This window comes from Monodelphis domestica, chromosome 6 (genome assembly GCF_027887165.1).
Source record: "Monodelphis domestica isolate mMonDom1 chromosome 6, mMonDom1.pri, whole genome shotgun sequence".
In the NCBI taxonomy this organism is placed as follows: Eukaryota; Metazoa; Chordata; class Mammalia; order Didelphimorphia; family Didelphidae; genus Monodelphis; species Monodelphis domestica.
In genome coordinates this window covers 74,810,186-74,824,489 of record NC_077232.1, presented here as the reverse complement: position 1 = coordinate 74,824,489, position 14,304 = coordinate 74,810,186, and the positions used below count along the sequence as shown (strand labels likewise).

The following is a 14,304-nucleotide window of genomic DNA, read 5'->3' as shown; positions in this document are numbered from 1 at the left end:
AGAAACAGTCCCAGATGTGGAGCAATGAGAAGGGAGAGGAGGGAGGGAGAGAGACAGAGACATACAGACAGGCAGAGACAGAGATACAGACAGGGAGAGACAGTCAGAGACAGAGAGGGAGAGATGGAGAGACTCAGAGAAGACAGACAAAGATCTATGGGAATAAATAGGGAGGAACAGAGAGAAATAGAAACAAGTTGAACGAGACAGAAATGCTGAACAAGACCCAGAACCAGATAGGGGCACCCCAGAAGTGGGATGGGGTTGGGAATGGGGTGCCCAAAGGACAGGAAAACTTAGCACCCCTAACTGAGGATTCTGGCCGTCCTCTGGTCTCCACACCAGACTGGCCTAACCTCAGCCCCACCCAAAGCCCAAGTCCAGCCCTCCTTCACCCTAGGCCTAATCTACCCCTCCTCCCCAGGGGAAGCAGCTGCTGCTCCAGATGTGGGGGGAGGGGTCTCTGCGGCCCTTAATTCCCTTTTGTGCCTCTCACTTCCCTCCCCAAGTTGTTTACAGCCTCGGAGTCCATGTCACAATCTGAGGGAAAGGGGAGGGGGGGTCCCAGCCTGGACCCTCCCTCAGTTTGGGGGTGGGGTGTCCTGGGGAGAAGCAAGCTAAGAAGGCTCTTGGTGAGTCACAGGAGAAAGGAAGTTACTCACCCAGCCAAAATGCCTGGAATCTTCACCCTCTTTGGTTTAGCCTCTATAAATCCCACCAGCTAAACCTCCATCCATCTGAGGCCTCCCACTGACCCACAGAGCCTGGCGGAGCCTCGAATGCCTGGCCATCTGGCTGGCAGCCCAGGATCCAGCCTGAGACAAAGCTAGTGGAATGGGGGGGGGGGGAACAGATGGGCACGGTCGAAAGACTCCCCATTTGTGTCCTCTGCCGTGTGTGACACCGTGGATGGACCAAGTTCTATTCTTGGACCCTCTCTTCCTTGTGGGTTTCCATGGCACTGCTTTCTCTTGGTCCTCCTCCATGTCTGATGGCTACTCCTCAGTCTGCCTTGTGGGCTGATCATCACTACTCTGGGGTTCTGGGGTGCGAGCCTCACCGCTATAAATGGAAGGAGGGGGGATGCCCCCCACCCACCCACCTTGGGTACATAGGCTTGGAGGACCAATACACTCTGAGGTTTCCTCAGCTTATCTCCTCACATCAACCGCCTCATTCTCAAGCTGGAAACCCATATTGGGGGGAGCCCCAACATCCTGCACCCCGTCCTGTCTACACTTTCCCTTGTTGGCCTCATGAACAACCCTGATTTCAATTGTTGCCTCCATGTTGATGGCCTCTGGTCCCATTCTCTCTCCTGAGCCCCAGCTGCCTGCTCCACATTTTGAACTGGATGTCTCAAAGCTATCTCAAATTCAGCACAGCCAAAACCATCGATCGCTCTATGCCACGATCCCCTGAGCTTATAGTCATTTGTGTCCCATCTCTCCAGGCCCCTAGAAATGGGGCACAACATCTTCCACCAAGCTAAGCCCCAAATGCTTGAGTCCTAGGGTGGAAGCAGGAGCAGACTCACCCAACGGGCCAGGAAAGCATCCTGGCGACTAGAACTTTTGGGGTGCTGAGCTGTACTAGAGGCTAGAGACATCTTTGCCTGGAGCCACATACTAGACCCTCTCCGGGGTACTGAGCTCCTGGAAGTGGCCTCCAGGAAGAATGGCATCCGTTGTTCCCAGAACCACTGCCCAGGACGGAGGCAACCTGGGAGGCTTCCTAGGAAGGAACATGGGGTAGAGAAATGACTCCTGTCAGCCTTCAGGGTCTTCTTCAACCTTCTTCCTGTGCTATCTCTGTCACCTAGGTGGCCCAATTCCATTCCACTATTATCTAGGAGGTTCCTGGAAAGCCCCCTACCTTCAGGAAGACTTCCCTGATTGGAAGGGTTGCTTCCCTCTCTCATGTCTAGGCAGGGTATTTGCCTCTTCCTTTCTCCCCCAAATTTCTCCCTAGTTGTCTGGGGCTCAGAGCTGGAGAAAGGGGGGAAGATGGCTGCCCCACCCACCTTGGGCATGTGGGCTTGATTCAAACCAGGCTTCTAGGACAAAACAAACTGAAGTTGCCTCAGCTTATCTCCTCGCATCAACGGCCTCATTCTCACACAGGAAACTCATAAAACTCCTGGGGCTGAGTCCAAGGCTCTGTGGCTGCTCCCTGCCCCCATAACCTAGTCTCCTTCAAGGAGGAACTCAAAACAGAGCTCAGTCTGAAGCTCCACCCCACCTCCATCCCCAGTGTCTCCCGCTCTCGGTTTGTAGAACAGAAAAGGAAATGGGGTGGGGGATTGGCCCCAGCAAGACTGAGGCTCAGGTTTCCTACCCCCACCCTCCCCCGCCTTCTCACGAAGCCCCACCATTTCACTGAGCCCCCATCTCTTCACTCAATCCCCATCCTCGCACGGAACCTCAATGCCCTCAGTCTGAGAAGCAGGGACAGCGAAGTGGCCCAGAGATCCTGGGTTCAAATGTGGCCTCAGATACTTCCTGTATCCCTGAAGCTCCATCTCATTGAGCCCTGACCCCCGTGCCTTTATCCTCTTACCGAACTTCCACTCTCTCACTTATCCTCTCACAGAGATTCCTATCCTCCTCCCTGGCCCCTTTCTGCTCCCTGAGCTGTCTATCATTTAGCCCCCAAAAGAGGGGGCAGGCAGCTGAAGGATGTAGGTGGAAGAGGGGTACTGTCCTTCAGGTCCTGTTTATTTCGATCTTCATAATAGCCTCCTCCTAACTGGCACCCTGTACCTACGTTCTTCCTTCTCCAAAACATACTGCATTGATGGGACTCAGTCACTTCCCAGCTCAAAAACCTCCAATGGCTCCCCACTGCCCACCAAAGAAAAGAGAAAACCCTCCCTCTTGACATTAAAGAGCCTCCACAATAGGTCTCCTGTGGTAGTCCTACCCTCTCTTATTTCAGCACCTCTGCATCACCATCCCCCATACTGTCATGGACTTCCCCCTCATCCCCAAACTCAAATCTCCATCTGTTGAAATCTTTCATTTCCCCCAAGATTCTGTTCCCATCTAGTCCATAAAGCCAGAGCTAGAAATCCTCAGTGGGACATGTTCTAGCCAGAGCCAAGAAGTGTGTGTGTGTGTGTGTGTGTGTGTGTGTGTGTGTGCGCTCGAGCGCAGTGTGCACGCACAAGTGTTTGGGGTGCACGTCTGTGTTTGTATGTGATTTAGGGGGCAGAGGGGGAATAGGAAGGTTAATTACATATACCTTAAACAACAAACATTTATTAATTGCCTATTGTGCTCCAAGTACTATGCTAGACACGAGGGAAACAAAGATGAAGCCATCCTTGACCACCACTTTTCTCAATCTCTCTCTATCTCTGTCTCTGTCTGTCTCTGTCTCTGTCCCTCTCTCTCTCTCTCTCTCTCTCTCTCTCTCTTTCTCCGTCTCTCTCCTTCTCTCTGTCTCTTTCCTCTCTGTTCCTCTCACTCTCTTTCTCCCTCCCTCTCTCTGTCCTCTCTCTTTTCTGTTTCTCTCTCCTTTTCTCTCTCTCTTTGTCTGTCTCTCTTTCTCCCTCCCTCTCTCTCTGTCTTCTCTCGATGTCTTTGTCTCTGCCTCTCTCCTGTCTCTTTCTGTCCCCCCCTCTCTCTGTCTCTCTCCTTCTCTGTCTCTCTCCTCCCTGTTCCTCTCTCTCTCTTTCTCCCTCCCTCTCTCTCTGTCCTCTCTCTCTTCTCTGATTCTCTTCTCTCTGTTTCTCTCTCTCCTTTTCTCTCTCTTTCTCTCTCTGTCTCTGTCTTTCTTTCCCTCTCCCTCTCTCTCTGTCCTCTCTGTCTCTGTCTACCTCTGTCTCTCTTCTGTCTCCCTCTCTCTCTCCATCTCTCTCTTTCTCTCTCTGTCTCTCTCACACACAATACACACATATACACACACACAATCATTTTGTACATTGTATTGGGCTAATTGCTCTCTATCCCACATTGCCCTTATTTGGTTGTATGTTCCTTGAAGGCAGAGACAGTTTTTGCCTCTGTATCCCAAACCCTGAGCCCAGGGCCTTGTATGGAGTCCAGGGATGAGGTTTCATCAGCATACACTCTACCCATGGAGCTCAGCCACAAACTATTCTCTGAATTCTAGCCTCAGAGAACTGGCTCCAAGCAAAGAGTGGTTAAGTGATTTGACTCAGGTCCCAAAAGCCAGCATGCATAGGACGTGGGACTTGAATTCAGGTCTTTCTGACTTTGAGCTCAATTTCTTATGCATTAGGGTTTATTTTTAACCTTTACTTTCCATCTTAGAATCCTCACTGGTTCCAAGGCAATAAAGGCTAGGCAATGGGAATTAAGTGACTTGCCCAGGGTCATTCAGTTAGGATGTATCTGATGTCGGATTTGAACTCCCAGCTCAAGACCTGGTGCTCTTTCCATAAAGCCACCTAGCTGTGCTTATTTTTTTTATTAAGTTGTTTTTAAATTTTTTATTTTTTAAACCCTTACTTTCTGTTTTAGTATCAATTCAAAGAGAAGAGCAGTGAGAGCTAGGCAATTCGGGTTATGGGACTTGTTCAAGGTCACACAACTAGGCAGTGTCTGAGGACAGATTCAGAATCAGGTCCCCCTCATTCCAGACCTGGCTCTTTATCCACTGTGATACCCAACTATCCCTCCATTATGGTTTTCCACAATTAATAAATGTCCAATCAAATTGGCTAAGGCCTCTCATTTCAGAGTCATTAAGAGGTGGGCCAAGCAGAAGAACAAGCAATGGCGTTGGAGGTTTATAAGTGGGAATAAAGAGAAAGGGAAAGATGGAAAGATTTTGCTTATGGAAGAGAAGACTTGGTTGGGTTGAGGGAAAGGGAAGGTCTGTTGTTCCCTATCCAATTCAAGATAAGTACAGGATGAGGCAGAAGAGAGCTTAGAGACTAGGAAGAACACAATTCTTAAACTTTTGAGCTGTGTGACCTTGGGCAAGTCACTTAACCGGGCCTGCTGTGGTTTCCTCATCTGCAAAATAAGCTGGAAAAGGAAATAGCCAACCACTCCAGTGTCTCTGACAAGAAGATCCAAAATGGGATTACAAAGAGTCAGACACAACTGAAAATGACTGAACAGCACCAATTCAATTCAATTCAACAAACCTTCAAAGCACCACGATGGGAATATAAAAATGGAAAATGGCATCATTCCTTTCTCACACTTACTATGTATGTATGAAGCACTGGGCTAGGCTCTGGGGGATATGAAAGCAAAAGCAAAACAATGCCTGTCTCAAGGAGCTTACATTCTAACCAAGGAAACAACATGAACAAATGCAAGTGTATTAGGAAGGCATAGAACAATGATGGTGAACCTATGTCACAAGTGCCAAAGATGGCCCTCTGTGGGCACACAGCAGCCCTCCCACACACACCCCCCAGTTTGTTTCTAGAAAGGAAGAGGGACTCAGGAAGAGCTTCTCCCTTCCCCCTCGACACTGCCTGTTGACATTTTTTTATATCTGCCACCCCTTCACCCAGCATCCCAATGGGAGCATTTCCTCCTTCCTTTGGGTGGGGTAAGGGGAGGCAAGGCATGCCCAGCATTAGTGGAGGGAGGGGTACTGCTCACAGTTTGGGGGGGGGTGCACAGCACTTGGTCTGGGGGGTGGGATGGGGGCAGGACCCACCATCACTAAGAGGTTCTCCATCACTGGCATAGAAAATAAATGCAAGAGGGCAGCTAGGGGGTGCAGTGGATAGAACACAGGGCTTGGAATCAGCAAGACTCATCTTCATGAGTTCAAATGTGGCCTCAAACACTTACTAGCTATGTGACCCTGGATAAATCACTTCACTCCATTTGCCTCAGTTTCCTCATCTGTTCAATGAGTCAAAGAAGGAAATGGTGAACCACTCCAGTGAGTTAGAGATGGTTTGGCACCAGCCACTTTGTAATCTAATGGGGGAGGGATTGGGAAGGAGACACCTTTCAACATGGACCCAAGTAGATTCCAGGAAGAATATGAGCAGGGCAAAAGAGAGGCACTGAGAATAGCCAAGCCTACAGAAGGAGAGGCAGTAGAGCCCTGCCACAGTGACAGAGACCAAAAAGAAAGAGAAGTGGGGAGATTAAGACAGGGACCTAGGGATGAGGTCACTCCATTCTACCGACTGGGTCCCTCTCACTCCTGCCCTAAAGGAAATCTTATTTCAATGGTTGTCTTCTCTCTGTATCCATCCCAAGAGGGGTCCCCAGTATGTCTGGGGAGGATTGCCCCCTGGGTATAGACACAACATGAGGCCTCAAGACAGACCCAATGCTTATGCTGCTGTTGGGGAGGGGGAAAAGCCTACTCTGTCTCTTAACTCACTATGGGGTCCCATGACCCTTTTCCTCCAAACCTCAGTTTTCACTTCTATAAAATGGGTATAATAAACCCTGTCTTCCCTCCCTCTAGGAGCTAGGATGAGGATCACATGAGAAAATAGATGGTAAAGATATGAATGATCATCATCATTATTATTATTTGTTATAATCTTCCTCATCATCCAACTCAGACTCAACACAATTGAAATATGTGGAGTCATGGTGGAGTCAAAAGAGCCCAGAGGCCAGGGTTCTGGTCCTAGTGTTGCCTATAACAAATGAGGTGGGTAACTTTGGGCAAATCGCTTTCTTTCTCTTGGCCTCAGTGTCCTCCTCTTTAAAATTAAGAAGCTGGATTTCCCCAGAGGCTCCTAATCTGGGCTCATGAAGGAGTCCACGGATAGATCTCAGCCAGTTGAAAAAACTTCCCTAAGCACCTACTAGGTGCCAGACACTCGATGGGCACTGGGCCATTTCTGATAAACAGGAACTGACTGATGGGTTCAACTATCACAGGTAGCTCCAAGTCAAGAGCTCCAGGGACCTCCCCACCCACTTTCCAACCACAATGCTCTCAGTTTTACTCATGTTTTTTCGGCAGGGGGTGGAGGAGGGATGCCAGGGAGGCCTGGGTTAGAAGGGCTGGGGGACCCTTCTCTGAAATGCCTTCCCACCTCCAATCTCCACATCTGGCAGGAAAAGTGGGTCCCTCTCCCCATCCCTGGGGGCTTGAATGGAGAAGAGGGGAAAGGAAACATTCTTTTAGCCCAAGAGAGATGGGGAGCCTCCATGAGTGGGAGAAGCAGAAAGCCCCAAAGTCCTAGAGACCCAAGGGTAGAGCTATCCAGCCCCCAGCAAGGAGAAACGACCGGCCAAATGGCGACAGACACCCAGAGCAATGCCACAACTGTCCAAAAAACTCAAGCCTCCCTCCCCAAGCCAAAAGGAGAGAGCAAAGAGAAGGCAGCACCTTCCCTGCAGGGCTTCTCTGGCAGGAGGGGATGAAAGCCAGGCTCCAGAAGGCCTGGGGAAGGAGGAGGAGGAGGAGGAGGAGGAGGGGTGTTGGGGATGTGGGAACTGTCGAAAAATCGACCCCCTGAGCAATGACTTCATTCGATTCTCCTTGGGAAGTGACAGGAGGGAGGGAGGGAAACCAGGAGAGGAAGGGGCATCCCCAGATCATTCCCAGGCTCCACCAGGGCCCTTGGGGCTCTCAGTCCTAACCCCTGACCCTCTCTCCCTCCCCCATCCGGTTGGAGGAGAGTGGAAACGAAGCTCCAGGAATGGGGGAGGGACTGCCTATGGGGAAAGACCCTCAGGCCTGGACATTCAGCACCAACCTCCCCAGTCCTTTCTGGACACTGCCAGTCATCTTCCCAATGCACAAATAGGAGCCTCTCCCTGCCTGGCTCAAAACTCTCAGAAGGTAAATAGAGTTATTCATAGGCTTTGTAATTTGTCCAAGGCCATATACAGGGCTGAGATTCAAACCCAAGCCCTTTGGTCTCGAATCTAGCCCCTTCCCACTCTGGACCAGGAGGGCTGGGTAGCTTAAAGGGGCCTCAGAGGTCATTTGTTCCAACCCCCTCCTTTTACTGAGGAGGAACGGTCCCAGAGAAGGGAAGGGAGAGACTAGCTGTAAATCTCACCAGCAGGAGCACAAGTTCAGGAAGTTGGAGCTAGAGAGGACTCATTCAGCCCAATCCCCTCATTTTAAACAAGAGGAAATGGAGGCCCAACATGGTTTGTCCAAGGTTGGACAGGTAGTGTCAAAGGACACTTAATCCATATGCAGAGCAGTTTCCATGATGCCATCTTCCCTCTGAGTCGCCTTCTGTGCCTGGCTCTGCTATGGGCTTAATAGAAGGAGAAGGCTTGGCCTTGGCATTGGGTAACTCATAACAAGGCTGGGGATGTGACAAGACACACCAAAGGGAAAAAGTGAAATAACAATGCAAGGGGTTATTATTAGGCAGATGGCTCGCTGCCACCTAAGACTACATGGACACTCTCTCTCTCTCTCTCTCTCTCTCTCTCTCTCTCTCTCTCTCTCTCTCTCTCTCTCTCTCTCTCTCTCTCTTTCACTCTCTCTCTCTGTCTGCTTCTCTCCTTTTCTCCCTCTCCCTCTCCCTCTTTCCCTCTCTCTCTCCCTATCTCTCTCTTTCTCCTTTTCTTCCTCTCCCCTCTCTCTCCTTTTCTCCCTCTCCCCCTCTCCCTCTCTCTTTGTCTCTCTCCCTATCTCTCTCTCCCTATCTTCCCCCTCTCTCTGTCTCTGCCTCTGTCTGTCTCTCTCTCTCCCTATCTCCCTCCCCCTCTTTCTCTCTCTCTCTCTCATCCAGTCTCACTTTTAATTAGTACCTTTGTGCAAGAAATTAAAATGAACAATTATTGTAGACTGCTGTATCCAGAACATTTGTGCTGATCATACAGATTTGGGTTATGGCATTTACACAACAGGGGAGTTGATGACCAGTGTAGGCAACTCAAATAGAAACTGGGGTCACTAACCCTCATATAGACTTTATGCTTACATATATTACCTAGAAACCCACATATTAATGTTTATCTGTGTGCCATTTTATTTTATTTATTTTGTTAAAGTCTTCTCAATTACAGTTTAATTTGGTTCTGTTGTATTTCTGTACAGGATGCCTCTGTTGTAGACAGCTCTCAGACTTCTGTTTCTAGTCTCCTGTGCTTTCTTACAAGTTCTAGCACTCAACATCCAAATGGCTGCTAGATATCTCTGTTTAAATGTCTAGTAGTCCCTTTAGACTCAAGATAGCCAAAACTGAACTCATGACCTGCCCCTCTTCCAAACTTCTCTATTTTAGTTGGGAACACTAACATCTTCTTAGTCACTCAACCACAACACTTCAAAGTCATATTTGACTCATCCCTTGCCTTCACTTCTCCTCCCATTCTATCCAATAAGGAACCAAGGTCTGTCAATTCTATCTTCGCAATATTGTTCTAATCTGCCTCCTCTGCACTCATACATCTTCCTCCCTAGTTAAGCCCTCATCATCTCTTGCCTGGAGAATTATGATCATGGTCTAACACGTTTCTCTACCTCTCCTCTCTCTCTACCATCTATCCTTGGAGCGTCTTTCAAAATCATATTCCTAACAACATAGGTCTGACCAAAGTGGCTTCCTGACTTTATAAAAGGATAAAATGCAAATATCTTAGCCTGGCATTCAAGGCTTTCCACAATCTTACTCCAATCTATCTTTTAAAATATATGTTTTTAAATAAGTTGTAATGAATTTTTTGTGTTTTGTTTCTACATTACCACTTTGGTCAGATCTGTGTGTTATGAAGACAATTTTAAAAGATGCTCCAAGAAAAAGACCTTCATGGACTGATGCAGAGTGAAATAAGCAAAACCAGGAAAACACTGTACACAGTAATAGCAATATTGTGGAATGATCCACTGTTCTGAGGGATTTATGACAAAGAATGCTATCCACTTCCAAAGAAAGAACTGTGGAAGTCAGAATGTGTATCAAAGCATTTTTCACTTGTGTATTTGAATTTATGTTTTGGGATTTGGGTTTTATAAGATTACTCACTTACAAAAAGAGACAATATGGAAATGTTTTGCATGAAAATACATATATAACCCAGATCAAATTGCCTGCTAGCACCAGGAGGGGGAAGGGAAGGGAGGGAGGGAAATAAGTTTGGTCATATAACATATAATTGTTATTTTGTTATTACATGTAATTGGGAGAGAGAAAGAAAGAAAAATAAAGGAAGGAAGGAAGGAAGGAAGGAAGGAAGGAAGGAAGGAAGGAAGGAAGGAAGGAAGGAAGGAAGGAAGGAAAGAAGGAAGGAAGGAAGGAAGGAAGAAAGAAAGAAAGAAAGAAAGAAAGAAAGAAAGAAAGAAAGAAAGAAAGAAAGAAAGAAAGAAAGAAAGAAAGAAAGAAAGAAAGAAAGAAAGAAAGAAAGAAAGAAAGAAAGAAAGAAAGAAAGAAAGAAAGAAAGAAAGAAAGAAAGAAAGAAAGAAAGAAAGAAAGAAAGAAAGAAAGAAAGAAAGAAAGAAAGAAAGAAAGAAAGAAAGAAAGAAAGAAAGAAAGAAAGAAAGAAAGAAAGAAAGAAAGAAAGAAAGAAAGAAAGAAAGAAAGAAAGAAAGAAAGAAAGAAGTCTCAGGACAAAACTTTGAGAAGTATGTACCTTGAGCAATCAGAAAGAGAACATGGAACCAGTGAAGCAGACAGAGAAGGGATTAGGTAGGTGAGAGAACTGGAAGAATGTAAAGACCAAGAAGCCAAGAGAAGGGGTTCAGTCATTTTTCAATTGTGTCTAACTCTTCATGACCCCCTCTGGAGTTTTCCTGGTAAAGATACTGGAGTTGTTCACCATTTCCTTCTCCAGTTCAGTAAGGTTGGGGGATATGTCCCATGGTCAGATGTGAGATTTGAACTCAGTTCTTCCAGACTCTCTCTCTCCCTAAAGTCACTATAGCAGAAAGCCAACCAAATGAAGTCTGAACTCTTTTGTTGACATTCAAGGGTATCCACAATCTGGAGGCTTCCTACCTTTCCAGATTTATTGTCTATTCGTTTTCCTCCCAGTTTTCTGGGGCCAAGCCACCCCCTCCCCTTATCTAAACCTTATATCATATCCCTAGTAGTACCTCAATGAAGGTTTGTTCTGTCCTACAGAATTGTTCTAGGTCCCTCCTAGCTGTGCATGGCTTAGGTTCCAATGTCCTTTCAAATTCTGAGTTCTGAGGTCCTTTCCAGCTGCATTCTCTGAGCTGGCAGGAGAATCCTAGGCCCTCTCCACAGGCAGAGATGGAGCTGCTGGGTGACTGGGAATTCTTTCCAACTAACCCTCTTAAGACCTACTAACGTTGAATTCAAACAGAATCTATTCATTAAAGGTGACTTTTCTTCTCATCTGAGACACTTGGTATGACAAACAATACAGGAGAGCAAACGACTTAAAGCTGTCTAGCCTACTTAGTAGTGAAAGTGACACACAGATTCTAAGTGTCAGAGATGCCAGATCTCAGTCTTAGTGCCCAAGCTGCGGCCGCTGGGATCTCCGCTCCCTCCGCCCTGTCCCTCCGACTTCTTGCCCTCCCAGGTCCCGACCTGAACCCCCTTCCCCTATCTGGGACTCATTAGAGTCCCGCTCAAAGTGCAGACTTCACTCCAGCCCCAGCCACTGTCTGCAAGACTAGGATGGTCTCCGGACCCCCATTCTCCTTTCCTGCCCCTGTATTCCCGATCCTTTCTGCCCCTCCGGCCCCTCCTCACCTCTCGGCTCTCGGGCCCGGGTCCCGGTCCCCAGCGGGGGGAGGAGGAGGAGAAGTAGGAGTCTCGGGGTCCAACGGGCTGTCCCAGGACCCTGCGAGCCCGAGGCCCCGTCCGAGCCCCAGCCCATGCCTGTCCAACTCCAATTCCTCGACCCCCAGCGCCGCCTCGGTAGTCCCTACCCACTTCGCTCCCCTCCGGTTTCCAGCCCCCGCCCCTTCCCCCTCCCTCCCGCCCTCCCACTCCAGGACTCCCGCCCCCTACCCGCCGGCCCTCCGGGCCTTCCCCTTTTCTCTGCCCCTCCCTCCAACTTTCTCCCCTAGCCTGCAGCAGCTTGCGAGCCCCTCACGGGGCCTGGCCCTTCTCCTCTCCCTGTCCTTCCCTCTCTCTCTAGATCTCCAGCCCTGCCCCACCCAGTCCGGCCCTGCCCCACCCCACTGGATCTCCTTTTTCACTTGGGTGGTGTCGGATGCGGGGAGATATTCGTTATGATACTGCTAGGACCTAGAATGTAGGATTTTAGGACTGGAGCTTAGAGACCTTCAAACCGATGACGTTTCACGTAAAGGAGGTTTTCAGAACCCGACACACAGAAGTAAGGACTGAAAGGGCCCTCGAATGTCAGAAGAAGAAGCCTTATAAGACCCCAGGTCCCCGGAAAGCCCTCCTTCGTGGTGTGGATCATAGATTTAAAGATGAAAGGGGCCTTGGAAGCCATATAATCGTCCGTTTTACCGATGAGAAAACTGAAGCCAAGGGAATTTAGGTGACTTGCCCAAGGTCCTACAGGCAATGCATAACAGGGGCAGGATCTGAACCCAGGCTCTCCAAACCAGGAGCCAAAATTCTTTACACTGTACTAAACTGCCCTGGTGGCTGCCTAAGATGGTCCTAACAAGCTGGAACAGGGACAGACCGGTCAACCCTCACTTATTAAACTCCAGGGGCTCCCCATTACCTCTGCCGGGCATGTAAAGGCGCACATGTAAACCCACACACATGGTTCCTTCCACTATGGTCCAGAAAAAGCAGCTTTTTTTTTTCCCTCCATCTCCCATCTTCACTCCTAGAATGTCCTCCCATTCAACTCTTGCTAGAATCCCGAGCTTCTTTCAAGGTTCTGCTTAAGCGCCATGCTTTACATCAGACCTTTCGGGGTTCTTCCCTTCCCTACCCACTGCCAAAGGTACCCGGCTCTGTTTCCAAAGCGTCGTCCATATACCTATCCTGCGCGCTTGGCTCCCCATCATAATGGGAGCTCCCGGGGGGCAGGGACTACTTTATGTTGCCATCTCCAGAACCTGCCGTAGTAGACGCGGAAACTGTGGATCTGACTGAGTGTATCTTCGCTGAGGTCCTGTGTGAGTCCGGAGAGGCACATCACCGGGAGGATGGCAGTTAGGCAAAGAATAATGTGGTGGTGACCACCCAGGAAGCAAAGAAAAGGACAAAAAGGATCCGTGGAGATCCACTTTTGCTTTTGAGCAGTGGGAAACCGAAGAATGAGGGCGTTTTTAAGCCATCTCTAAATATTAATTTGATTCTTGGTCTCCCCAAGGGTAAGCCCCTTACTGTTTCCAGCAGTTATGAAAACTCCACCTGTGCCCCTCCCAGAGGCCTTCATTTTCTTCCCAGGACTTCATGTTAGACGGTCCTCCAACATCCTTTCCTTGGCAATATTTGTTCCTAAACGAATCACCAGAAAGGATGAAACAAGTTTCAGAGGCTCTCTGCCAGGTCCTGGAAACATGCCCTAGGAAGCAAACAGAGCTCTTTATGTCTATAACCCACGGCTCCCGACTCACATAGACAAAAGACCCAAGAGGGTTATGTAAACTCTTTGGCTAACTAACTGCCTTTATCCAGAATTTACTCTGGGAAAGATGCCAATTATAGCTGATGTCTAGATTTCCATAAATTTGGGGCACAGAGTTCCCCAGCTCCCATAAAAGCACTAAAGGTAACATGTGCATTTGAGAGGGAGAACAAGCTTTATTTCACCAAACACACACAAATGGGTTAGACACAAAGAACTCAGAGGAACATTATTTTGAACATTTTTATTTAATTAATTAATTTAGAATATTTTCCCATGCTTACAAGATTCATGTTCTTTCCTTCCCCTTCCCCCCATAGCTGAGGCACAATTCCACTGGGTTTTACATGTATCATTGATCAAGACCTATTTCCATATCATTAAGTATTTGCACTAGGGTGATCGCTTAGAGTCTACATCCCCAATCATATCCCCACTGAACCATGTGATCGAGCAGTTGTTTTTCTTCTGTGTTGCTGCTCCCACAGTTCTTTCTCTAGATGTGGATAGTGTTCTTTCTCATAGATTCCTCCGAATTGTCCTGGATCATTGCATTGATGTCAGTAGAGAAGTCTTATACCATAACATATCCATCTGAGGAACCTTATAAACAGATTTAGAAAAGACATAAAGTACTTCAAAGAGATCCTCTCATGAAGAACCTCTGGTTTCTTTTTCTGTTCTCCTTGAGACAACACTTTGACATTTGGGTGTTTCCCTAGTCCTCCCACAACAATCCTCTTCAGACATATGCTGTTCTGTGGTTTAGATGTCCCCCAGGAAAGCAAATACACTTAAGTACTGCTAGATGGGTACCCTCTGTTGCATCAGACCTGCACCGTCTTTATTCTAGCAAGGGATGGCAAGGTCCAAATCTACTGACTTCTGGCTTTGC

General features: G+C 48.1%; 1 protein-coding gene across 1 annotated transcript in view; it reads right to left on the bottom strand.

The window, feature by feature from the left end:
• The window catches only part of ADAM33 (ADAM metallopeptidase domain 33), a 32,786-nt gene extending 21,005 nt beyond the window's left edge, over positions 1-11,781 (bottom strand). The window contains exon 1 of the mRNA XM_007496878.3: positions 11,597-11,781. Within this exon, the coding sequence (XP_007496940.1) occupies positions 11,597-11,723 (127 nt within the window). The 5' untranslated portion in view covers positions 11,724-11,781. The remainder of the gene's footprint in view (positions 1-11,596) is intronic.
• Positions 11,782-14,304: the final 2,523 nt, after the last annotated feature.